This window comes from Xenopus laevis, chromosome 9_10S (genome assembly GCF_017654675.1).
Source record: "Xenopus laevis strain J_2021 chromosome 9_10S, Xenopus_laevis_v10.1, whole genome shotgun sequence".
In the NCBI taxonomy this organism is placed as follows: Eukaryota; Metazoa; Chordata; class Amphibia; order Anura; family Pipidae; genus Xenopus; species Xenopus laevis.
This window is the reverse complement of record NC_054388.1, coordinates 66,618,446-66,645,009: the sequence shown is the minus strand read 5'-3', so window position 1 is coordinate 66,645,009 and position 26,564 is coordinate 66,618,446. Positions and strand designations below refer to the sequence as shown.

The 26,564-nt window shown below is 38.1% G+C and overlaps 1 protein-coding gene across 2 annotated transcripts in view; it reads right to left on the bottom strand.

Annotated features, from left to right (window-relative positions):
* hat1.S (histone acetyltransferase 1 S homeolog) overlaps positions 1–22,351 on the bottom strand; it is a 35,860-nt gene extending 13,509 nt beyond the window's left edge. The window contains exons 1-8 of one of the 2 annotated variants that reach the window (XM_018238856.2): positions 22,222–22,351; positions 16,414–16,485; positions 14,188–14,263; positions 12,881–13,001; positions 5,630–5,809; positions 5,230–5,351; positions 4,621–4,725; positions 2,499–2,605 (exon numbers count right to left, since the gene is read on the bottom strand). In XM_018238856.2, the coding sequence (XP_018094345.1) occupies positions 2,499–2,605; positions 4,621–4,725; positions 5,230–5,351; positions 5,630–5,809; positions 12,881–13,001; positions 14,188–14,263; positions 16,414–16,474 (772 nt within the window). In that variant the 5' untranslated portion in view covers positions 16,475–16,485; positions 22,222–22,351. Of the gene's footprint in view, positions 1–2,498; positions 2,606–4,620; positions 4,726–5,229; positions 5,352–5,629; positions 5,810–12,880; positions 13,002–14,187; positions 14,264–16,413; positions 16,486–18,389; positions 18,589–22,221 lie in introns of those variants that run through there. The other variant, XM_041579274.1, reaches the window with a different exon arrangement.
* Positions 22,352–26,564: the final 4,213 nt, after the last annotated feature.

Below are 26,564 nucleotides of genomic sequence, written 5' to 3'. Positions count from 1 at the left end.
TGACCACAGATTCTCAATTGGATTGAGGTTTGGACTTTGACTAGGCCATTCCAACACATTTAAATGTTTCCCCTTAAACCACTCAAGTGTTCTTTTAGCAGTATGCTTTGGGTCATTTTCCTGCTGGAAGGAGAACCTCTGTCCCAGTCTCAAATCACAGGCAGACTGACAAAGGTCTTGCTCAAGTATTTAGAACCATCCATCTTTCCCTCGATTCGGACCAGTTTCCCAGTCCCTGCTGCTAAAAAACATCCCCACAGCATGATGCTGCCACCACCATGTTACACTGTGGCGATGATGTTCTTGGGGTGATAGGATGTGTTGTATTTCACTTCACCAACTTAGACTAGTTTGTGCAAATCCATCACATCAAATAAGATTAAGAAACATTTAAATTACCGGTTGGAATGTAACAAAATAGATAAAAATCCAAAGGGGTGAATACTTTTGCAAGGCATTGTATTTTATACATAATCTAGATATTCTCACAAGCCAAAAATGCATACTGTTTTTTGATTTGAGGGAGGTTTTTTTTTTTGCAATTAAAAACAACTGTACTTGCAGTATTTTCACCCTGAAACTAGCAAGATTCAAGTCAACCTTTTTATTCATCTAAAATAAAAGTTCAGTTTGGTCTACAATAACTCATATGATAAATCAGCATCTCTGCAAACATTTGGCTCAGAGAGAGAGCGAGAGATGAGACCACCCAAGTTTAGGAAAACATCTCCTTTTTACACTTTTCTCAATCCTAACCAGGATATAGTCTCTTCAAATTTGTAATTCAGTAAATTGTACGAGTCAACCTGTTGATAAATGCCTACGGTGATATATGTCAAGCTTTGCCTTTATTACTTATAAGGCTTGAACCCTACATGCACATTCTTGCAGTATTTACTATAAACACTGTACATTTAAAAGGCTGAATTGCAATCAAAATGAGAAAAAGTATACCCAGCTAAACTACACCAAACTAGGGAAATAGGCACCCACCCCTTAAACCACTGATAGAAGATTCAAAGGAATTTAAAATCATTATGTGTTTTCTGTTTAAAAATGTTTACGAGGAGTAGATGTTGATCTTATCTCTTTATTTCATAAGCAAATGTAACTTTGTTAAGATATAAGGAAAGCCAGAGAGCATCAGAAATTTAAGAGATTACAAGACTTCAAAGCCCCAGTCTCTGTATTATATACTTAAACATAATCTGGAAAACATTTATTTTTTTGCTAAAGCAAGCATACTTTACTGATTAACACTACTGATACATTTCAGACACTAAGGCGAAGAATCTTGGCTGACTGTCTTCAGCCATGATTCTTTGTCTAGGCAGATTCCAGAAGTTACTATACAGATATAACGGGCAATAATGGATGATCTGTGAAGTGACAGTCATTGTCTTGTATGGAGGCACCCGATGGTAAGATTCAAGTGAGGTTTTCCTTTTACTCACAAAAGCCAGATCACATCCCCAACCCCACCCCTTTCTAGGAGGTCGGATCTTTATTTCTATAACATGATTACCTATGCAGCTCATTAAGCAACTAGTATAGACTGCAATATATTACTGTATACAGTGTTGTTCTTAGAACAGAGAGAGGGAAACATGAGTCTGGCACGGTCAGAAATGGATGTAGATTAATTGGGGTAATTGCACATTTAGTCAGGTGGGTGTATAGTTAATAGGGTTTCTTACTAATAATGCAAGAATCCTCTAAATCACACAGAGGAGTGTTATGTTAAATACTGGTGTATATTTTCTTTTTCACAGCAGTTAAGTGGCGCTGAAACACTAGTACAATAGCAACAATCAAGATTAGAATTGCTCCAAGGGAAACCCAAACAATTGTTCACAAAAGTTTAGCCGCAATGTTCTCAATAACAGAACTAAAGAAACTTCCTTTGCTTTTTGCAAGCCTTTATGGGCCAATTAATCACTTCAGCCTATTCTATGACCAACAGTACTTGCATATAATAGAGTGCTTTCCTTCACTTCCAAGTGGTTACAAAGCAATTCTTTAAAAAATAATCCAGATAGACAAGTACAACTGAAAACACTGGCCACCTTGAAACTAATTATGAAAAGTTCTGCAGGATTAACAGTACATTTAGTCTTTCACTGTAACGCATAAAACACTTTTTTTTAGGTGGGCAGAGACATTTTTTTCCTGAGGGAGATTTATGGACTCATTAAAAAACTCCACAGAGACACAAAAGAAATGTGTGCAAAAACTTGATGCATTAATACAATAAAACTAAACTATATTTAATGCTGTACCTTCCATTTTAATCTTATTTTCCACTTCTGGCAGATAGACAATTGTGTAACTACATCTTACTATTAGTAAGTGCAAAGATCGATACAAGCATTTATCGCATATTGCTGTAACCTGCGACAAATAAACACTTTGGGTGACCAAAAACAAGCTTTGTACAAACAATTACAGCTTGAAGTCAAATAGAATACATCTATATTAGACAGTAGTGTAACCAGTACCTGTTATGTCAAAAATATTGGGAGCAGATACATAATATCTGTGAACTGTTTCCATAAGCTGGGCACCATGACCTTCCCCTTGAAATGGTGGCAAAACCAACATCTGGCTGTAAAGAAAGTAAAAGCAGGAATCTTCATAAAGTACTATTTCTGAGAGGTATGTCCAAATGTTATATTGTGATCTACCAGTAGATATTTAGCTAGTGATCAACAGATCAGAGCTGCTGATGGATGTCTACAAACAGCTCCATTAGAAACCCAACTAGGTACCGTAAATGCCTTTATTTAGATTTTAAAGCAATGCTTTCCAAACCATGTGTGGCACAATGTTTTAGTTTAATGCATATTTATTCTTCATGGCAGAGTAAAACCTTAGGTGGGAGAATCTGACACAGTAACTTAACTCTAAATAGACTCACATCCACCCCTGGATGGATGTCATATCTATAAGCCCAGTGACACAACAGCAACTTTCCCCACACACTTTCACAAGCACCAAAATATTACTAATAGCATTTTAAGACCAGGCAGCTGGAACTCATTTATGTGCTACTGCATTGGAAGTAAATTTGTTGCATTCTGCATTGCCGACCTCAATTAGACTCTTCGGTTATGTTCCACAGATGCAGAAATGTCATTATAGTCATACTGTAGACCCTATATGTATGTGTAAATTACTGTGTCTTGTGACCTGTGCAACCACAATAGAAAAGGCTGTTCTTCCTGGAAGGCTATGTATCCTCTTTCTCTCATGAGTATATGAGGTACATCTGTCCCTGGTGTGTTCAAGGAGCCAAATTAGAAGGGAAGATTTGCAAACCTAGACTACAATGTTGTGATGTGCTGTTCAGGAAAGGACTTTCTGGACCTGTACAAATGGAGCTTCCACAAGGCGCATGGAAGTATATATGAATTGTTCTCTGCTTTAGATTAATCAGTTAATAGTGCTGCTCCAGCAGAATTCTGCACTGAAATCCATTTCTCAAAAGAGCAAACAGATTTTTTTATATTCAGTTTTGAAATCTGACATGGGGCTAGACATATTGTCAATTTCCCAGCTGCCCCCAGTCATGTTTTATAGATATTTTATGCCTTGATTTTATCATGTTCTTATTATATTTGAAGACTGTTGTGTGATTTTGCTGTGCTGCTGCAATGCATCTCATGGACACAATTCCATAAACTGAACCATTTGAGTGAGAACTCAATGTAGAAATATGTTCCTAAAGCCAAATGTATAATTATAAAACATAATATAAGAATCATTTTCTCATATTGCACAAAAAAACATTATTTTATAGTTATAAGGGAACTATCGTGAAAATTAGAATTTAATATTAGCTTCAGCATACTGAAAAATAAGAAACTTTCTAAATACAATCAATTAAAAACTCTGCACTGAGTTGGGTGTCAGAGGAATGATCCAATATATCTTATAGGGGGGCTCCTTTTGCCTAGAAGATGAATTAGAGCTCACTCTATTAAAACCACCAGAAATCCTGTCTCTACATGCAAAATTTGTGCAAAAGGCAGTTAGATTTTGTTTGTACTGGAATCAGTTATTTGAGTGAGCTCTAATACATCTGCTAGGAAAGGAAACCCTCCCATAAGATATATTGGATCATTGATCTGACATCCAATTGCTGAATGAATAAAGGATGAAGAGAAATAGATGCTGAGAGAGGAATAGTGAATATAAACTTGATTATTTCAGAAAAAAATGCAGAATTTTTAATTAATTGTATTTAGAAAGTTCTTACTTCAATATGAGGAAGCTTATATTACATTTTCATGTCGAGATAGTTCCCCTTTAAATCTGTTTATATGCCTAAGTCCAACAGAGAGTTGAGACAAAGTTTAATACTGGTAAGTTACGTGGCTATGAAATATATATTTCTGTCACCAATAAGAATCATCCATGCATGTCAAAATATAAAATCCTTCAATTGCTGTTTTTTATGAAAAAAAATGGTTGTACTGGCCCTAATTAACTAGACTTTTTTCTTGCCTTTGTTCCCTGCAAACTGCATACAATTAAATCCAGTACAAGGATCTTCAGAAAGTTTCACCTCTGAAATAAAAGAAGGGAGGAAAAAAGGGCACGTGTTACACTGATAATTACCTTACACGTGGCCGGGTTTTGTCTGGGTACACGTAGTAATTATAGACTGTCATGTAGCCTACGGTTGCAAAGAGTGTAGCTCCATCCTTATTATACTTCTCAAATCTGCAGATAAAACAGAAAGCCAAGCGGGTCAATTACAGGCGTGCTCCCACGCGGGATCCATTTTCCTTTCCCATTCTGAGAGTGAATTTCCAGTGTCAGCAAGCTACTCTGTGAGGGTTCTGTGGGTACACCTGCTATATTCTGAATGCACAATTCACTTAATTGGTGAGCTGCAACTTGGATAAATCAGACCTCTTTGCATCACTTCAGTGCACTCGCCTATTGTGCAGATGAATGGGTGGCAAGTAAAAGGAGACACAGGCAAAGCTCATTTTACTGTTTAAGCCTACATTGAGAGCTACAGTGGACAACAGCGTTTAATTCAGCACTATTCTGAAGGTCTCCAAAACATAATGAAAGAAAGCAACGAGTCTTGTAAACAATGGTTTGTCTTGTCTGGGGGAAAAAAATCATTATACTTTTACTGCATAATTGGTGACCACAAATTAAATAAGGCTTTGAAAAAGGAAGGAAGGACTTATGTTGCTTTAGAATAGTACTTACACTAGAAAGTAGTCCCATTTCTCATCATCTACATCTATATAGCTAGCTGTTTCAATAAACCACATCAAGAAGGTTTGGAGTCGTTCATGGTACTCTCGAAAGCCTGGACAGGTCATGTCAGCCTAGGGAAAATGTCACAAAAAGTCAGATGGAACTGTAAGTATTAGAAACCACTGACAGCAATTCAGGCTGGGAAGAAGGCCATCAGGGCTAACATATTCACAAAACAAAGATTACTGAAACCCAAACTATTTAAGTGTCACATTTTTAGCTTTCCAGCATGCAATCAGCCTAAAATATATAAAAGTTTAGTATAAACACAATGCACTTAACAGTGCAGTTAGGAAATTAGCACTTATTATTCCATTAAGGTTAATTCTGCATGGGAAAAATGATATACCTTGTATATCTGATATGTGATGTCTTCACCAGCCTCTTCATTGTGAACAGTGTATGTGTGAACAATGGACCCAAAGGGTTTAAAATTCACCTCCTTTTCCAACAAAGATATAAAATCATCTGTACCACAGCAGAAACCTGCCGGAATTAGTTCATGGATTTTATTTTCAACGTCATCTGGCTTAAACAGTGAAAAAAAAAAAGAAATAAGAAATGTTTACTTACAAGCACAAGGTTAAATACACTATGCATGAAGATATTTCAAGTGATATGGATATTATATATATATATATGTAAAAAAAAAAAGTGTTGATGGTCATCACCAGGTTTTAAATATATAAAACTTATATATTTTAAATATATAATTTGGGATCATTACACTGGAGAGTTCATTGGGCCATGTTGGGAAATAAATCATGTCCAATGGATCTACACAAGCCTAATTTGGCAATCCCACTGATGGTCTAAATCAGCCTTATCCCACCGTTTAGCTGCCTTCATGGTTAAAACTACATTAGGGGCTGTGTAATAACTAAACAAAATAGATCTGCCCGTTAATGACCAGCTTTCCCAGGCCCCATGACATATAACACTTTTTATTTATTTTTTAAATATCAGCTTAGATCTTAGAACATGGTGTCGCCAGTGAAATTTATGGCAGTGGACCCCCAGCATCAGTCGGAGATAGACTGCAATTCTAATACCTTCTCGCCCCCACTAGGGCTGCAGGTAAGTGATGTAGGGGGATCAGAAAAAACAACCTGCACAGGGCCCAAACCCGCAAAACCTTAAACCACACCCAACCCTAACCTGCAAAATGTTGCCAACATAGGATTCACTCCCAACCAGTACCTGAATCTCCCTGCTCCATACACTACTTCTGTGCATGACACGGTTTCCAGCCCATTAAGCTACCCTGCTTTGCATTTACACTTGGTTTAAAGGAGAACTAAACCACCCTTTAGGAAAAAGTCCCCACTTGCCCTGCTTTGCTGGCGCCCCCCTGTACAATGCTACAGCAGATTATGTGTGCCATTTAGGAATACTGACCCGCACCTGCGCAGCAGAAGAAAAGCGCAGCAGAGCTCACAGGCGCTATCTTCCGACGCTTCAGTAATCTTCAGGTTTTCTTTCTTTCCATTGTCAATTTCAGTCTCTTACGGCGCATGCGCAGTTGTAACTAACCGGAAGATTGCTCCAACTGCGCATGCGCCGCTAACTGCATGAAGAATACGGAAGTGATGAAGATTGCGCCCGTGAGTTCAGGTTCGGGTCAGTATTCGTAGAGGGGACACATCTGATGTAGCACTGTGCAGGGAGGGAGGCAAGAAGGGAGTCCAGTGGGGACTTTTGCCCAAAGGGAGGTTTAGTTCTCCTTTAAAGTTTCAATAGCTATCAGGCATATGCTGCTAGTCAAGGCAAGATAAGTACTACATTGTATTGTGTTGTATAAGGCTCCGAGTGCACTTCCCTAGTACTACCCACGGACGGGCCAACCCACATATCACTACTGCAGGTAGGGACCTGCACAGATCTTAAGTAAAGTAACCACAAACTAACATGCGGCCTCATAATCTGCATTTTTACCCACTCAGACTCGCTACTCAATCCAACCCATAACGGATTTATCCTCAACATAACTTGGTGACAGGATTTCATTGCAGGATATAAAACTGCAACAGCGCTGTGATCTGAATTGTTAAAGAAACCATGAATTTAGGAGATACACAGGGTACTTTTCTATGAACGTGGCACACACATTTATATATAAAGGAGAACCACCCCCCAATAAAAAAACACCCTACCTACTACCCTAGGTAGTCCCTCCACCCTGCTTCCCTCCACCTACTTAGTAACCCTTGAAATTTCCCCTGATAGTTTACTCACGTATCTGTGAAGAGTAAGCGCAGAGCTCATGGGCGCCATCTTCCGGGCGCCATCAACTGCACATGCACCAAAAGTGCCGGAAATTGCAGAAGGGAAGAAGACCCGATGAAGACCAGAGATGAGGAAGATGGCGCCCATGACACAAATATCCAACTACTGTAGTAAGGGCTTTCTTTATTCTACATGTTATTATTTCCACTATATTACTATGAAGATTTTCATTCATCCAGGTCATGGTATATCTCGTATAGGTAAATCTAAAAACAACTGGACTTGCTATCAGTCAGTTGGACTTGCAGTCAGTTGAAATAATGAAACTGCTCGGATGAGTAGTGAAACGTCTTCATTGATTACTCAGCAATTCCAGGTGTTTTTAGATTTACCAATACTAGATATACCATTATATTACATGAAAGTGCCAGAGCAAAATATGGCACAGTTGGTGTACATAACATATGGATAGGATAAACTGCAATAAGTTTACCATAGCAAGACGTTTCTTTCCGTCAGAAAAAGCATAACCTATTACGTTTACTTTTTCATGCTTGCTCCTCATCTGAGCAAACTATATCATATAGGGCTACCAAAATCAATACTAAGGAAGGCATAAAAGTTTGCTCATAAAAACAAGTGATGGCAAGACAAAAATCAAGACACTACAAGTTTGTGAAATTGAGCAAGGTGAAATTAAATACTGTCTTGTACCCAAAAGCTCTGGTATCACTGCCTATAGTAATACACAGTTATGTATTATATAGTTAATACTTTATCACACAAATGTGTGCTATAAAAAAATCTAAATAAGGAGCACTTACTTGGGGAAAGACAAAGGGCAAGTCAAGATCATCAATTTAGGATTACAAGCATTTGCAACTTTTGTGAAAGGTTTTATGCAGATCCCTAACAATAAAAGAGGAAATCCTGTCAGACAAATTGTAATCAGAGATTAGACGTAAGCTTGTTAAACAAGCGTTGTCTCCCTGCAGACTGTCAGCTGAGCAGACTCCATATTCTTTTTCAAATCCCCTAAGGCCACTTCACTGAATACATTCACTACTTATCTTTAACCATGAATATTTGATGAACTATACACAATAACATATTACTGCTTCTCACCAGGCAATAAAATGTAATGAATTGGTCTCAACTTAACAAAATCGTGCCCCTTTTCTAAAAGTCTACCACTGCATTCAACAAAATGAGCTTGCATTCTATTCAGTTGGCTTCTTTCTCTCTGCGTAGGGGAGGGCAATTAAACAATAAAGCCAGGTTTTAACTCAATGGAGTCTGCCGAGTTCAGCTGGAATGTTTGTATTGTATCTATATCCACAAGGGCTGACACAAGAACACTTTGTGTTAACTTACTAAGCAGCCCTTTCACACCGTTTACATGCATAAAAAGTATTAGTTCAAAACCAAGATTCTTGCTACTTGCCATTCAAAACAGGGAAATTAAGATGCTTAGAACAAAATACACTACAAAAGGCTAATGCAACATGCTAATAATTCCTGTCTTTTCAGCCTTTATCCCCTGGTTGATGCAATGCACCTGCAGATGAATAGCACTTTATTGTGTTTTACATCTGTAGGTTAGAGATACAATAATGAAAGGGGGCACCAAATTCTGCTTTGGGTCCTCTAGAATTCACATTCAAGTCTCTCTTGTTCTCTTTCAGAACAAAAACCAACACAACGCTCATCAATGACCCTTGCACTTTTTTTGCCGGTTACATTAATCTTCTTCCATTTTTAGCACCATTTCTGGTCATATTATAATATAATAATATATTATATGAGCACTAAGAGCACTAAGAGCACTAGCAGAACATCCCCTAATAGATGTTCATTTATAAATGTCAAAAATGTCAGATAATCTTATAGTTTTTGGCGAAAGTCTTTGCTATGGAAGTTGTCAGTCCTATAAAATCTATAAAAAATGTGAAAAAACAACTTTTTTTTGGTACCAATGTCTACTTCACTTTTTTCCAACCCTGTGACTTTTTTTCTTACTATATATTAGTCTATGGGAGTATTTCCACAGCAAAATAGTTTACTTATTCCTAATGAGGACATTTTATTTCAACATCATCAAACCACAAAAATCTCAACACTGATGATAACTATACATAGAATCTTACATTTGGGCACATCTTTTGGAAATGTATGTATATTTTATATAAGCAGTGCCAAACAATGCTACACTATGGAACTTTCATCAGAATTATTCAAAATATAATGAAAATAACATGTTATCAAGAAATCAATCTTTTTTTATTTTATTAATTGCCGACAAATGAAACTGGCCATAAAGTTAAAGATCCACTAGATTGTCAATCCCCATTCAAAAAGGTTGTCTGTGTCTCCTGGAACAGCTCCTAATGACCATTGAAAAGTCAAAGGATCAAATTGGCTGCCCAATGGAAATGCCATCCTTTCTCTTCTCTGAGTATGGAAAGTGACTGGATGGAGGGCTGCAGAGGGGCAGACACCAGAGGGCAGGATAATGACATTTACGGGACGGGGGAGATGACATTGGTGGGTGGGGTATTTACATAATTAACAGGATTAGCCTGATTCCTATATCACATTCATTGTTCTACCCAGGTTTCAGAACTCTCAAACCAGAACAGGCAGTTTTGCACCGGACAAAGAGAAACCCTAGTACACAAGCAGATTCAATGTACAAGGAGTATTTAAAGGATACAGTCATGGAAAAACATGTTTTTTTTCAAAACGCATCAGTTAATAATGCTGCTCCAGCAGAATTCTGCACTGAAATCCATTTTTCAAAAGAGCTAACAGATTCTGTTATATTCAATTTTGAAATCTGACATGATGCTAGACATTTTGTAAATTTCCCAGCTGCCCCCAGTCATGTGACTTGTGCTCTGATAAACTTCAGTCACGCTTTACTGCTGTACTGCAAGTTGGAGTGAGATCACTCCTCCCTTCCCCCCAGCAGCCTAACAACAGAACAATGGGAAGGTAATGAGATAGCAGCTCCCTAACCCTGGAAGATCTAAGAACGGCACTCAATAGTAAAACCCAAGTCCCACTGAGACTGATTCAGTTACATTAAGTAGGAGAAATAACAGCCTGCCAGAAAGTAGTTCCATCCTAAAGTGGAGGCACAAGTCACATGACTGGGGCAGCTGGGAAACTGACCAGATGTCTAGCCCCATGTCAGATTCTTAAACTGAATTTGCTCTTTTGAGAAATGGATTTCAGTGCAAAATTCTGCTGGAGCAGCACAATTAATTGATGCGTTTTGGGAAAAAACATGTTTTCCTATGACTGTACCCTTTAAGTCAACTACTTGCCCAATTTTCTAAGGGGTCTATTTACTAACATATGAATTTCTCTCTTTTTTTGTCTAATAAAATATCTCCATAAATTTGTGAGTTTTCTGTATTTCGTAAAAACTCTAAAAATTTAAGCTGTATTCAGTGTAAAAACCACAAAAAACTCAAATATAAAACAGTTCATCTTTTTTTTTGCTATGAATTGTTTGAAAGACTTACATTTTTATAGGTTTTCAATGTATATGTATTTGTTAGTGAATTGTTAAGAATTTGTTTTCGTTTAGATCTTTTAATAAATTTCAGCAAAACAGGTGTGGTAACAAACTGGTTAAACGCAGACCTTAGCTGCAAAAGATCAGGTGCTTTATTTACATAACATTTAGAGCGAATGGCTTTTTTAACACTTGAAAAAGATCTCTTTGTTTGAAACATGTTGTGTAAAAAGAGCATCTGTTATTTTGCAGCTAAGCTTTGCATTTGACCAGTTTGTTACCGCATCTTTTGCCGATTACAAGGCTTCATTGGACTTAATTGGTATATCTGTTGAATCGTCTTCCTTTTGGCTTATAATACATTTTATGACATTTGTGGTTTTAGAAACATTTTTTTATTCATTTCAAAAACCTCTAAAATTCAACCTTCAATAAATAGGCCTTGAAGTCTCAATCAGAAAGTAGATAGGAGGCCACGTTTCTGGGCCCATCAATAGTTCAATTGGCCAAGAGGCGTTGAGGCATGCACTAATGGCTTCCGTTCTATGAAAAACTTTATACAAATCACAAATTTGCAAAAAAAAATTAAAAATCCAAACTCCTATGCATGACAGCTTAGGTTCTAACAAAGAACTAAGCATATGTTATATTTTTAAAAAAAAATAATGAGAATGCCTTACCAAGCAAGTTTTCTTTTGGTTTGTATGGATTTTTTATACCATGAAAAATTATGTTAATTCCCCATTTACAACGTAATCCTTGGTTATGGCTCATGTTACTGCGGCAGATCTATTCACATTTAGGAATGTGTGTGATAGAGTTATGCTAAATGTTTAGTTGATAGACAAAGAAAACAAGTGCAGGACAGTCATTGCATGGGAAAGAGAAAAAAAAACTGTACAGCTGAGGTAATGCTTTATGTGCTGATTTAAAAATGTTATAAAGCAAGGGCACAAGTCCCTGATGTCATATCTGATGCCCCAAATGTTTATGTGTCAATCAAAATGTTCCTGTCCTCTGTCTCTAATTAATATGTCTAATAATATGTCTTACAGTACAAAGGGATTTTTTAATGATTCTTCCTATTGGTATTCAGCCCAACAAAGATCTAGCAAACTTCTTGCTCATTGGTCAGATGACAATATCTCCTTAAAGGTAAATCCACTGCCATCACATGATTACCTTTTAATTTTAACACAATTACGTTTTTTAAACAAAGTTAAAAGCATCCATATTTTCTGTCTTGGTTCAGATTTCATATTATCTATATAGTACTGTACATAAGAACAATGCATTTGATATTCTGCTACAAATTTTACGTGAAAACATTTATTAAAATCATGTCATACCCAGCCATGATTTTGCCACAGTTTAAAAAAAGTTACATTAGATCTATATTGGTTTTAGTCTTAAATAATTTGCCTGCCAGTTCCAAAGAAACAGAAATTGCTCTACACTGTATTATAGATTTTCGCACAAGAATCAGAACTCACTAAAAAACAAAATCCCAAGAAGTGGTATAACATATAATTACAGGAGCAGCAAACATTTACAGCATTATGTAAGCAGCTACAGTATCTACTACAGCATCTTACAGTGGATTTTTAAGAGAGCACTATGTACTCTGTGGTAAATCCTTGAAATTGTTTTCAATTTCATTTTGAAATGGTAGAAATTTCTAAACACAGAGGGCATGTACACTACAGCCACAGCTGCATCATTTATGCCCCCTTTGCCATTTACATACAAAAGTATGCTTATAGGAAATAATCAAAATAAAAGACAAATATGAATGTAATTATGTAATTTTACTATAAAACATTTAAGCTGTACAGAAAAATTAGTTTTTACCTGAACCAAATCAAACTTATCGCTGACTTTAGAGCTGTACTGCACCCGAAACATGGTAGATAAGTTCCCAGCACTGCAGTACAACAGGATCTTCAAGCCTTTGTATCCAAAGGCTACCTCCCTGAAAAAAAATAAGAAAAAAATATATATATTATTTGTTATATATATTTATTTATAAATATAATGATTAAACATATATATTTACTTGGTGTAGCAAGTCTACACAAATTCACTTGATGTGGCAGCATAGAAACCAGTACTCTTTGTATCTAAATTAATAATCATCCATGTAATACTGGCTATAGTTACAGATGTAATCTCATGGTCAAATAGATTGATAAATTCCAACAACCTGTGAGCTTAGATTCTCACAGCAGCTCAGAGCAACTGAACATGAAAGTACCACTGGCATGGCAAAATACAGCCAAAAAACAAAAACCAAGACCCAACATGGGGAGCTCCCATGGGAATCCAAAGTTCAAAGTTCAGTATCCAAAATTTAGCATTTCTAGACATATTACTTTTTTGGGATTTAGCTCTCCTTAAAAACAATAATTGTACGTCTAAAGATTGGTAGAATAAATTAAACAGGATCATTCGTTTCTTATAAAGTTGGATAACAACAATGACAAAGACAGAAAAGTTGTGGAACAGTACACATTTAAAAGAACTGTTCAGTCTAAAAATAATAAATGCATAAATAGATAGGCTGTGCAAAATAAAAAATGTTTCTAATATAGTTAGTTAGGCATAAATGTAAGCTATAAAGGCTGGAGTGACTGGATGTCTAACATAACAGAACACTACTTTGTGCTTTGCAGCTCTCTTGGTTTCCACTGATTGGTTACCAGGCAGTAACCAATCAGTGACTTGAGGGGGGGGACATATGGGTTATAACTGTTTGCTTTTGAATCTGAGCTGAATACTAAGGATCAATTGCAAACTCAATGAACAGTTATGTCCCATGTGCCGCCGCGCCCCCCCCTTTAAAGTAACTCAAGAGTTAGAGAGCTGAAAAGCAGGAAGTAGTGTTTTGGCCGTTATTTCAAGACGTACATTCACTCCAGCCTTTATAGATTACATTTTTGGTCAACTAATCATATTAGAAACATTTTTTTATTTTGCACAGCCTATTTACCCAGTTATTATTTCTACACTGAATTGTTCCTTTAAAAGGAAGTAAGCTTACTGTAGCAAGCCAAAAGAATTGTAAAAATACAAGAAAGGAAATAAAGATGCAAAGCTTCATGGAATATATGATGTAATGGTATTTCTAATGGTAAACTGATGCAGAAAAATGTACTTACTCATCACCAAAAATCTGGTGGCTGTACTCTGGGTTAAACATTATGCTCTCATCTTCAATGTCTTCTGGAAAGCGTACTGAACAGGAAACAAAATAGCACATATAATCAGGACATGAAGCACCACCTGTACATCTGGGAACAATAACACACTGATTAAGGTTCTAAGGATCAAAACAAAAGAATCATCTAGGAAATAACCGAATTTGAGTTTTGCTTTTCTTGCAAGGTTGCACATCAAAGTTTATTAGAGCTCAATAGTTTACAGAAAGACAAAATGTCAGAGCTGTTTTAGAGAATCAAGGTTGCACTAGATTGTGAAGCTTAAGTGTACCATCACAGATACAGGACATAAAAGTATCAGCAAATTTCTCCAATTTTTGCAGGGCACTACCATGGACAGGGATGCTTCAATGGAACTTAGTGGACTATAGCACAATGATAAATTGTTAGGCTTTATAATGTGGCAAAATGGTTGACAGTTGAAGAGTCACAATTCTTTCATAAATTCAGATTTAAGAGATTAAGCTGAACTCTTTCAATGCACTTCAAGCTGTTTTGCTGGAATATTGTACATACATTTTTGGAATTTTCCAATTTACCATCAAAGTAATAACTGCTCACACGCCATACTTTTCATCTTTTGTTTTCCAAAACATTTAGCATGATACATGCATTAATATTCTGAGACAACTTGGACATAGGTCAGTATTTCTTGGTTCCCCATCAAAGACAGGTCTGTTAAAGGAGAAGGAAACCCCCTGGGCGCAAAACCCCTCCCCCTCCTTCTTTGACCGGCATCTTCTGGCGCATGCGCAGTAGGAACATTTACCGGTACGGCTCTACTGCGCACGCGCCGAATGTCACAAAGTTTTCCGATTTCACTCCGTGACAGGAAGACGGGCGTGGGAGAAGATGGCGACTGTGAACTCCGTGGACAGGACCTGCACAGAGGGGTGAGTAACAAGTTAGGGGCATTTGCCCAGGAGGACAGGTAGGCCAGGGGGGAGGAGGGAGGGGGGGCAACACAGGGGAGGGGGGAGGGATTTTGCGCCCAGGGGGTTTCCTTCTCCCTTAATCAGCTGCCCTGTCTTACATTGTATCAACAGTCTGAGCCATCAGGGCATAGACTAGAAAGGCACAGGCAAACACTGCTATTAATAGTAATGTACAAATGCAAATAACTTAAAAACTAGGACCATTTGTTTTGCATATATACTGCAAAGTTGCTTATAATTAGACAAAAAAAAAAATTTGGGGTTGACTTTCCTTTTAATTTTAGTATTTTCTCTTTCTAAAATGGCATCCACCTCTCTCTTTCTCCCTTGAATCTATATAATGTACTGGCAGGACAATTGCTGTGATGAAGCCAGTTCACCTTAATAGGTTTTAGTTTCAGCTATCTTAACGTTACACTATTTAAATTCTTTTTCAGGAGACTTGATGCCCACAGTAGGGCAGATTTAAAAGTGGGTGACAAATATTTCTGTGTGCCATCACCCTTAAGATGGCCATAGACTGAGAGATCCGCTTGTTTGGCGATGCCGCCAAATGAGCAGATCTCTCCCCGATAAGCCCACCTTGAGGTGGGCTATATCGGGCTGATCCATTCATGGGCCCTAGGGTGGTCGGATCACGGGACCACACCAACAAACAGATGCAGCCGCGATCCAACGGGATTTTTAGTCGGGGAAGCTCGTCGGAGGGCCCCATATAGGGGCCAATAAGCTGCCGACTTTGTCTGTCGGCAGCTTTTATGGACCCCTGTATGGCCACCTTTACTCTGTAAAGCAATGCAAGGAATGATGGTGAATAATTATTTTCCTAGTCTGAAGAATTCACTTACATATTACAAATCCCAAATACATAACCTTACATTTATCAACACAATCTAATCTGTCACTTAGTCTCCCAGATTGCCAGTTTGTCAAGATACCCCTGCAAGGATAAAACATATGGATCTAATTGTCCTGCATAGTATTGTGGCATCTGCAAATATAGATACATTGTTTACAATTTCAAAAAAAAAGAAACTTGGAGATGTAAATTGCATAACATTTTAAATGACAATATATTTTCCCCTTTCCATACCTGTTTATACATTTAAAAAAAGAAAATATTTCTTTCACCAGAACGCCCAATTTAAAAGGGTAAAAAAATTCTAAATAAAATTCACAATCCAAAATGTAAATACAATTTCAATCAATAAAAAACTTAGCAATATCATACCTAATTTCAGTTGTATTGCTTCATTAGTGCTACATTTGTACTCGGCCAATTTCTTTTCCATAGCAGAGAGACCTAAAGAACAAGCAAACAAAAAAATATGATAACCAGTTTATTATAATATCATATACACATGTCTATGAAGATTCTCGTTTATCCAGGCCATGATATACAGTATCTATTAGAAATAAAGTCAAAGGCAACTGGACATTTACAGATTGTGTTGAAAGCTTTTTGCCACTCATCCAAGTGGTTTCTTCAGTTTAACTGAATTGGTAGCGCATTCCCCAGCATCTAAACCCTTGAGGGTAGTGAAGAACAAAATTCTGTTTGCTTTTTTAGCATCTCTCACAGAACTACCACACTAAATAACACATTTTAGAAAGAAAAAAGTATCCAGGTAAACAGTATTTGGCCAAATCCTGAATTCTTCAGATAAGATTCAGGAGAATATCAAATGGAATCCGAATTTACATGTAGATATGCAAATAAGGGCAATGAAAGGTGAAAAAGAAGCGCGCATCTTAATTTTTTCTTCTTCCTTGTTTGTGTGAAGAAAAGTCACATGATTTTTAGAAATCGGTTCTGCCAGGCACTTGGATGTGGCCGAATTTGAATCCTTGATTAAGTGGATCCCTAATACGGAGTCATCATGTTCAGGTTCTAGCCTACTAAAACAATGCCCTACCTGAACTAGGTTGCTTAGGAACCAATTTGATCTAATGATCTCAGTTTCCTAATAGTCATGTGGGGGTCAAGAAAAACTCGACCTGCACCTGACAATAACCCGATGCACTTCCTCCCGCACCTAATCCGGCAAGCCTCCCACTTTACAGACCTGTGCCTGCCTCGACAATGGTGTGCGGAAGTGAGCCCAAACCTGCACATCACTAGTTGTTTCCAACTACAACAAGGGATCACACAGGTCTTAAATTATAATGGAAGGCATGATAATGCCCCATCTGAATAAACAATATTAGCTTACCTTGAGAGCATTATGTTTATACAGTTTATATAATCATATATTGTTTACATTTAAAGGGGTGGTTCACCTTTAAATTAACTTCTAGTAAATTATAGAATAGCTAATTCTAAGCAACTTTTCAATTGGCCAATCAATTTTTTTTTTAAATAGAATTTGAATTATTTGCATTACTCTTCTGACTCTTTCCAGCTTTCAAATGGGGATTCTGTGGTTTTAACATTTTAATAATAGATAGATTAGTTTATCTTAGCTGTGACTTTATTATTTCCTATTTAAAGGAACAGTAACACCAAAAATTAAAGTGTAAAAGTAATGAAAATATAATGTAATGCCGCTCTGCACTGGTTGAACGGGTGTGTTTGCTTCAGAAACACTACTATAGTTCATACAAAAAAATCTTCTGTGTAGCAATGGCAAAAATTGAAAGAGCTAAATGACAGATTAAATAGTGAATAACAGATAACAGCATTACATTCTACAGAGCTTATCTGCTATGGAAACCTGAGCCTTTTCTCCTTTGAATGTTTGTCCCCATTGCTTCACAGCAGCTCATTTATATAAACAATAGTTGTATTTCTGAAGGAAACACAGCAGTTATACCAGTATGGGACAACATTGCATTATATTTTTATTACTTTAAAACACTTTAATTTTATGATATTACTGTTCCTTTAAAAAAAACAAAAAAACACCACATATCGTCTAGTTGAAGCCAGGAAAACTGTGGGTAGCTGCCTGCTTGGCCCTGCAAACAATTCACTGTGAACTATGAAAATCTTCTAACCTGACCAACTGATTTTCTGACCAATGTCAGACAAAAAAACGTTAAATGCACGATCGTTCATGATAATTTGACAGATTTGTCGGATCGCACTAAAATCAGCCGTTAAGGAGAGAGAAATCTTAACATCTATGGTGAGCTTTATGAAATAAATTGAGATTTTGAACAACTTTCCCAAATACAAGTTTTCAATGGTTTTAAAGTTGCTCATACATGTTGTACATGTCTTTGCTAATCTCTGTCCTGGTAGTTCCAACTTATTTAATGATGTAGCAGAATGCAACCGATTGACAGTCCTTCGAAGAATCAGGCAAAGTGGACTTCTGCTCGTTGTTTTAAGATATAAAAAGCAGAGCAGGAAAGAACAGAAAATAGAGTACAGAGCATTAATGATCATTTTGGATGGGACATTTGCTTTCTTGAAACAAGCAAATACATGACATTTCCTGAATGGTTACTATACGTGTGCACTTTTTCACCCATGACCCTTAAACAAGCTTGTAATGCAAATTACACCAGTAATATGGGCTCCATAGCTTTTGCTTCATTTAAATTTAGGCTTAGAGGCAGTAATGAATTCCCTACGAGTTTCTGTACACGGCACAGTAATTGTGGCACAAATGCCTACCACTTTTCTATAGTAGAGTAGTATCATCAAAAATTTTGATTAAATGGCTATTTAATGGTGCCCTGGGATGTGGGCAAGTCCCTGGTACTCTACTGCCCAATAAGAACTGGAAGCATAGACCCCCCCCCCCAAACATTTTTTCTATAAGCAAACTTGCCAATAGTGTTAAAAGTTTAACAAGTTACAGATGGACTTGTTATAAGTAACTTATCAACTGGTCTTCATTTTTTAAATTAAGTCTTTCTACCCTGACTTTTTTTTTAGCTTGTAACTAAAAATGCTATGTACTATTCGTCATCTGGCTGTTAGGCCATACAAGCACTAGCAACTTGGCAGCATAAGTTGAAATGTTAAGCCTGGCATTCAGAACAAAAAAATGTAAATAATTCAAAAACCACAAAAAAAATAAAAAAAGAACAAAAATTGCAAACGATTAAAGATGAATAGGAATTAAGACATATACAAAGTAGTTTCAATGTCTTTATTGTGCATGTGAGGAAAAAGCAGGACATTGGGTCTCTCTCTCACCAGTATCATTAGTGTTACAAGAACTACTCCCTTTCAGCTGATGAGATAAAATGATTAGAATTCTACAAACTATTCAGTAAAACAAAAATAAGAAAAAGATCATATAATGCATTGCTGTGTCTGCAGTGTTAATACGTGAGCAATGAATTTGATTCCCATGAATCCCTTTCCAGCATTTGGCAACTACTCCTGAAGTACGCAGCTTAAACTGTAAACTTTCACTTGAACAATTTTGCACAAATGTATTGGAATGGTTACACCGCACACCTGGAACTTTACTCACTTTTTCTGCTTTAGTGGTGCTGGTTATCCTCCGGCCTGACGAGGCCCTCCAATAGTAGCAATTTCAATTATGGATCCGCACACACCAATTTTCTGCAGTTTTCTTTAATTTTTATTCACCACCAATATCAACGTTTCGGGGGGTACAACCTCCCTTCGTCAGGATATGACGAAGGGAGGTTGTACCCCCCGAAACGTTGATATTGGTGGTGAATAAAAATTAAAGAAAACTGCAGAAAATTGGTGTGTGCGGATCCAATTTTGCACAAAGCCAACCATGTAACTAAGTCCTTTATATAAAAATAAAAAACAGAAATGGGGGGGGGGAACCCAAATCTTTAATGTGAAGCCCGGATTTACCAATACAGAAAACTTCAAAGCAAGTAACTACATGTGAAGAATTTCAGGCATAGATTAATAAGAAAGATTATTCTTTATGCAGGTGCCTAGGGTGCAATGGTGTGTGGGTGCTAGGCATATACCTCTGCATCTAACGGACCCTATGTGGAGGTTGGGTAGGGCTGCCATCGAAGTACCGCTGTCCCGGGCCCAGAGCACTTTTCAGTGAAGGGGGACAGTTCAGTATGAAATTATGTATGCACTTCAAATGAATTGACTGACTTATTAGAATAGAACACTGGGTCCCTAAAATTACACAATTTATGTAACTTATGCAAAAACTTGCGTATAAAGCAATGACAGCAGAAAGCATGAGCAGGCCAAAGTGTAGGGATTAAACTAAGGGCCAATTTCACTGACCCCCAGTGAACTGACAGACATATTAACGTAACAGTTTACATGAGCTACTTCAGCTGTTTTGATTTGGATCTGTTTACGGAATTATTTGATTATCTTCTACATTAGCGGTGGGAACGGTTGGTTATTGGGCTCAACAGAAACATCATTGAGCCCCTACCATTTGGGAAGAAGATTTTTCATGAACATACATTGCTGCTCATCAGTCTCACAAGGCCCCTTATAGTTCCTGGACCTGTTCCCTCTATAGTTGCATTCCTGCTTTTCAGTAAAATTATTGTTGAGTTTGTATCATAGTAGCAGCATCAAAAAACAGACAACAAGTTCAAGCTTTTGACCCACCAAAAGAGTGCTAGTTGGTCAATTGTGTAGCACACACAAAGGGCAATGGCAAACAATGATCCTGCACACTTGTGTTAAAGGAATTGTTCATTGTAAAAATAAAAACTGGGTAAATAGATAGGCTGTACAAAATATAAAATGTTTCTAATATAGTTAGTTAGGCAAAAATGTAATGTATAAAGACTGGAGTGATTTTATGTATAACAAGTCAGTCAGGACACTACTTCCTGCTTTTCAGCTCTCTTGGTTTACACTGACTGGTTACCCCGGCTACCAGGCAGTAACCAATCAGAGACTTGAGGGGGGCCACATGGATCATATCGGTTGCTTTTGAATCTGAGCTGAATGCTGAGGGTCAATTACAAACTCACTGAACAAAAATGTACCATGTGGCCCGCCTTCAAGTCGCTGACTAACTCAGAGTTATAGAGCTGAAAAGCAGGAAGTTGGATTCTGGCTGTTTTATTAGACATCTGTTCACTCCAGCCTTTATATATTACATTTTTGCCTAACTTACTATATTAGAAACATTTTTTATTTTGCACAGCCTATCTATTTACCCAGTTTTTATTTTCACACTGAACTATTCCTTTAATGGGGGGTCCATATAAATAACCTGTACAGGGCCTTAAGATTTCTGATGGTGGCCCTGATGTTGGGCATTCCACTTGTTATTGTCTTCCAGCAGAAGGTAGTGGCAGACAATATGTCAGTCCATCTTTCCTCATTGTATTTTCATAGGAAGTGCACTGGCTGAAGAAAGTCAAATAGGAGCCGCACACAGGACATTGTTATGCAGGTCTTTATCCACAGTGCAAAACAGATGTTTGGGGCAGTCAAGGGAACCTTCATCAGAACAGGCGGTGCCCAGGCTGACACACGTTACTTCGACAAAACAAAACATTTGGAGAGTTTTTACACTGTAACAGGCACACGGATATTGTGACAGCAGCAGTCCAACCCCCAAATGTAATAAAGGGCACTCAGTTTGCCTAGGAGCAGTAACCCATAGCAACCAATAAGATGCATGCTTTAAAACAGGTGACCAGTAAATGCTACCTGCTGATTGGTTGCTATGGGTGAATGCTCCTGGGCATTTTATTACATAACCCCACAAGTGTCATAAGCCTTAGGGGGGGGTTGGTTGGATAATCCTGGTGTGTATGTTTTATATATATATATATATATATATATATATATATATATATATATATATATATATATATATATATATATATATATATATATATATATATATATATATAAAACATGAATTTTATGTAACCATTATTTTCTACTAATATCTATTTCCGCTGCAAAGGGAGCCTGGAAAAAAATTTGAAACGCATTCTCTGCCCTCTCCTCCATCACAACTGGCCCTAAAATGAGACAGGTTGCTTCAAACTACTGGACACAAACATTTAGCCACATTTACTATGCCACATGCTCCATTCTGCACAACAGTCCCAATATTCTTAACACAGCCCGAAGTCCCGGAACGCTACTTACACGTCCCACAACGCTGTTTAATAACAAGCTTCTTGGCGCCAGTCTTACAGGAAATCCCGATACCATACGTCTCATCACGCGAGAGTGTGTCGTCACGCCTGTACGTAATTGTCGTAGCTGCTGTGTGGGAAGTGACGAGGTGGGACGGCGTGGTTTAGTGTTACGCAACCAGGAGCTGCTAGTAAGTGGCTATTGGTTAGCCTGAATTCTCTTTCGCGTCTCGAAGTTTTGTAAGGGATGCAAACAAAACAGAATCCAACAATCGTTGTTGCTACTAGAGTGCCTTCTCAAATCTGACCAAAAAGGAAAGAGTTTTTGAGTAAACAGGGGCTAGCTTTTGCACACAATGGCTAATTTAGGCATACTTCCCAACATTTTGGAAATAAAAAGAGGGACAAGAAAGTTGACCCACGTAGCGCGGTGAAATTTTTTGAACACGCCTTTTTTGTGGCCACACCCCCTAATTACCATGTTAATTTTATAAAATGTGGCAGGTTATGAAAGTTTGAACATATTTCTGTGTGTTTTTCAGCTATTACAGTTTTGCTATTGAATGTGATATGCCCTTTAAATGAGAAGGAAACCGTTTTGGCGCAAAACCCCTCCCCCCGTAGGCCCTCCTCCTGCCCACCCCCTGGGCAAATGCCCCTAACTTGTTAGTCACCCCTCCGTGCAGGTCCTCTTCGTCCGAACACTCTTTTTCCTGTACTGATTGGCGTTTGGCGGCGCATGCGCAGTAGGAGGCATTTGCCGGTTAGGTCTACTGCGAATGTGCCTGAATTTCACGACGCTTCCAATTTCTTTTTTCTGAAACGTGACTTTCGACGCATGCGCAGTAGATCCAACCGGCAAATGCCTCCTACTGCGCATGTACCGCCAAATACAGGAAGAAGAGCGATCGGACAAAGATGGCACCCGTGGACTCAGCAAGAGAGGACATACATGGAGGGTGACGTTAGGGGCATTTGCCCACGTTGGGAGGGGTTTTGCGCCAAAAGGGTTTCCTTCTCCTTTAAGCTGTGAGTCAAACTTCTCCCAAGGGACCTGTTATCTTATATTGTTACAATTACTTATTTGCTTATCTCAAAATTGTTACAAAAGTATCTTATCTGCTGCTGTGGCTGTGCTGAGCTCTCTGCCAAAAGCCAATTAAGTCAGAAACTTTGTTTTTTTCTGGCTGTTCAGTGCAGAGAAAATCGGGACTTTCCAGTACAAACGAGGGACTGCGGATTGAGCTGTCAAAAGAGGGATTGTCCCTCTGAAAATGTGACAGTTGGGAGGTAAGATTTAGAAGAAAGCAGTGGTGAAATTCACCAACAGTGATAGACTTTTACATTTTAACATTTTTTGCCTTAGAGGGTCCAACTTTTGCCACCTTTGCTGGTGGCTAAACATGAACACGGGGATGGGACAGATAGCATTGCGGGTGGGGCAGTGATGTAATAACAGGCATGATGACATCAGAGGTGGGCACAATGATGTTGGTGGAGTTATGACACAAGGGCAAGGCTATTGCATTACTTAGATGCAACTGGTTGGATTTTTTGCAGTTGTTGATGCCCAGTTCAAAACCACATAGGTGGCATCTATAGCTACAGTGGTGTGAAAAACTATTTGCCCCCTTCCTGATTTCTTATTCTTTTGCATGTTTGTCACACAAAATGTTTCTGATCATCAAACACATTTAACTATTAGTCAAAGATAACACAAGTAAACACAAAATGCAGTTTTTAAATGAGGGTTTTTATTATTTAGGGAGAAAAGAAATCCAAACCTGTGTGAAAAAGTAATTGCCTGTGTGAAAAAGTAATTGCCCCCTGAACCTAATAACTGGTTGGGCCACCCTTAGCAGCAATAACTACAATCAAGCGTTTGCGATAACTTGCAACGAGTCTTTTACAGCGCTGTGGAGGAATTTTGGCCCACTCATCTTTGCAGAATTGTTTTAATTTAGCTTTATTTGAGGGTTTTCTAGCATGAACCGCCTTTTTAAGGTCATGCCACAACATCTCAATAGGATTCAGGTCAGGACTTTGACTAGGCCACTCCAAAGTCTTCATTTTGTTTTTCTTCAGCCATTCAGAGGTGGATTTGCTGGTGTGTTTTGGGTCATTGTCCTGCTGCAGCACCCAAGATCGCTTCAGCTTGAGTTGACGAACAGATGGCCGGACATTCTCCTTCAGGATTTTTTGGTAGACAGTAGAATTCATGGTTCCATCTATCACAGCAAGTCTTCCAGGTCCTGAAGCAGCAAAACAACCCCAGACCATCACACTACCACCACCATATTTTACTGTTGGTATGATGTTCTTTTTCTGAAATGCTGTGTTACTTTTACGCCAGATGTAACGGGACGCGCACCTTCCAAAAAGTTCAACTTTTGTCTCGTCGGTCCACAAGGTATTTTCCCAAAAGTCTTGGCAATCATTGAGATGTTTTTTAGCAAAATTGAGACGAGCCTTAATGTTCTTTTTGCTTGAAAGTGGTTTGCGCCTTGGAAATCTGCCATGCAGGCCGTTTTTGCCTAGTCTCTTTCTTATGGTGGAGTCTTGAACACTGACCTTAATTGAGGCAAGTGAGGCCTGCAGTTCTTTAGATGTTGTCCTGGGGTCTTTTGTGGCCTCTCGGATGAGTTGTCTCTGCGCTCTTGGGGTAATTTTGGTCGGCTGGCCACTCCTGGGATGGTTCACCACTGTTCCATGTTTTTGCCATTTGTGGATAATGGCTCTCACTGTGGTTCGCTGGAGTCCCAAAGCTTTAGAAATGGCTTTATAACCTTTGAAATTGAACTCAGGTGTGATAAACCACAGTTGTTATTTTTTAACAAGGGGGGCAATCACTTTTTCACACAGGCCCATGTAGATTTGGAGTTTTTTTTCTCCCTTAATAACGTAAACCTTCATTTAAAAACTGCATTTTGTGTTCAATTATGTTATCTTTGACTAATAGTTAACGGTTTTTGATGAGCAGAAACATTTAAGTGTGACAAACATGCAAAAGAATAAGAAATCAGGAAGGGGGCAAATAGTTTTTCACACCACTGTATATTCTGCTTGATGAGTAAGCCCAAACCTTTAATTACAGGTATGAGTTATATTATAAAGAAATCAGTTATGCAGGAAGCTCTGAAATACAGAAATGCAAATTTAGAAAGAAAAAAATCTTACTTTTGATTGATTTGCTTTTTTTTGTATCTGGCATAATAAGAAATGAACTGTATAGTAACTAAGCCATGTTGAGGTGAGTATCTCCTGTATTGGCGAGATTATTGTTCGGGTTTCATAAGGCTGAGAACGAACAGAAAGTTGAGCCCGAACAGGCCTTACAAAAACCAAACTGTTCGGGTGAAAACTGAACAGGTGGCAACCCTAGTCCCAGTAGTTTTGTACAAACAAGGAGCGGAATATTTCGCCATTCAGGGACAGAACAAGAGCAAATTTATGTAAACATAATTGATGAATTTTACCAAAAGTAATAATTTACTCTTTTGTTTCATCTTTTCCTTAACAACAAAGTGTACAGGTTATCTGGGACATGTGGACTGATTTAGTAATCTTTTGTTTTAAAGGACATGTAAAGCCTACATTTTCCTACCATGTATATAAATTGGGCATATCTTCCCCAACCAAGCCACATAATTTTTACTTAGGGTTGCCACCTTTTCTTGGAAAAAAATACCTGCCTTTCTATATTTTTTATGCCTTTCCCCTATTAATAACATTGGGATCAATTACCTGCCAGGCGGCAACCCTATTTGTACTTCATATGCCCCCTGTATTTGTCAGCGCCATCACATTTTCCTAAAATAAATAGCAGCTTTCAACTGGCAGCCGTGTTCCCTATTCATCAGTAACTGACATCTGCAAACAGGACATGTATGCTGTAAAGTTCGTGCAATGCAGAATGCAGGTTTACACAGCACGACATACTGTGATAAAAAGTTCTGCTGGGGTTAAGCAGTGTAATGATTAAGTTGAGCTCAGGAGAGGTGGTTAGGAGAAAAAATAGGATCAGATGGCAAGAGCAGAATTTCTATGGGAACCAGTAATGCTATCTTTTCATTGGCTGTTAGATTAGAGGGTGTGTTTAGTAATCTGAGCTGACAAGAACTGAGCATGCGCATGAGCCAACAGCCAAAGTAAATTCCTGAGGGAGGTGGCAGAGTGGGTTAGAGGAGGAGAATGATTTCTAATTGAATAAGGAGAGTTCAACTTTAAAGTAAAAAACCCTACCCTACATAGACCCCCCAGCCTAGCTGCTACCCCGGGCAAATGCGCCTAAGTCTTTACTTACCTCTCGGTGCAGATTCTGTCCAGCAGAGTTCACGGGCGCCATCTTCTTCT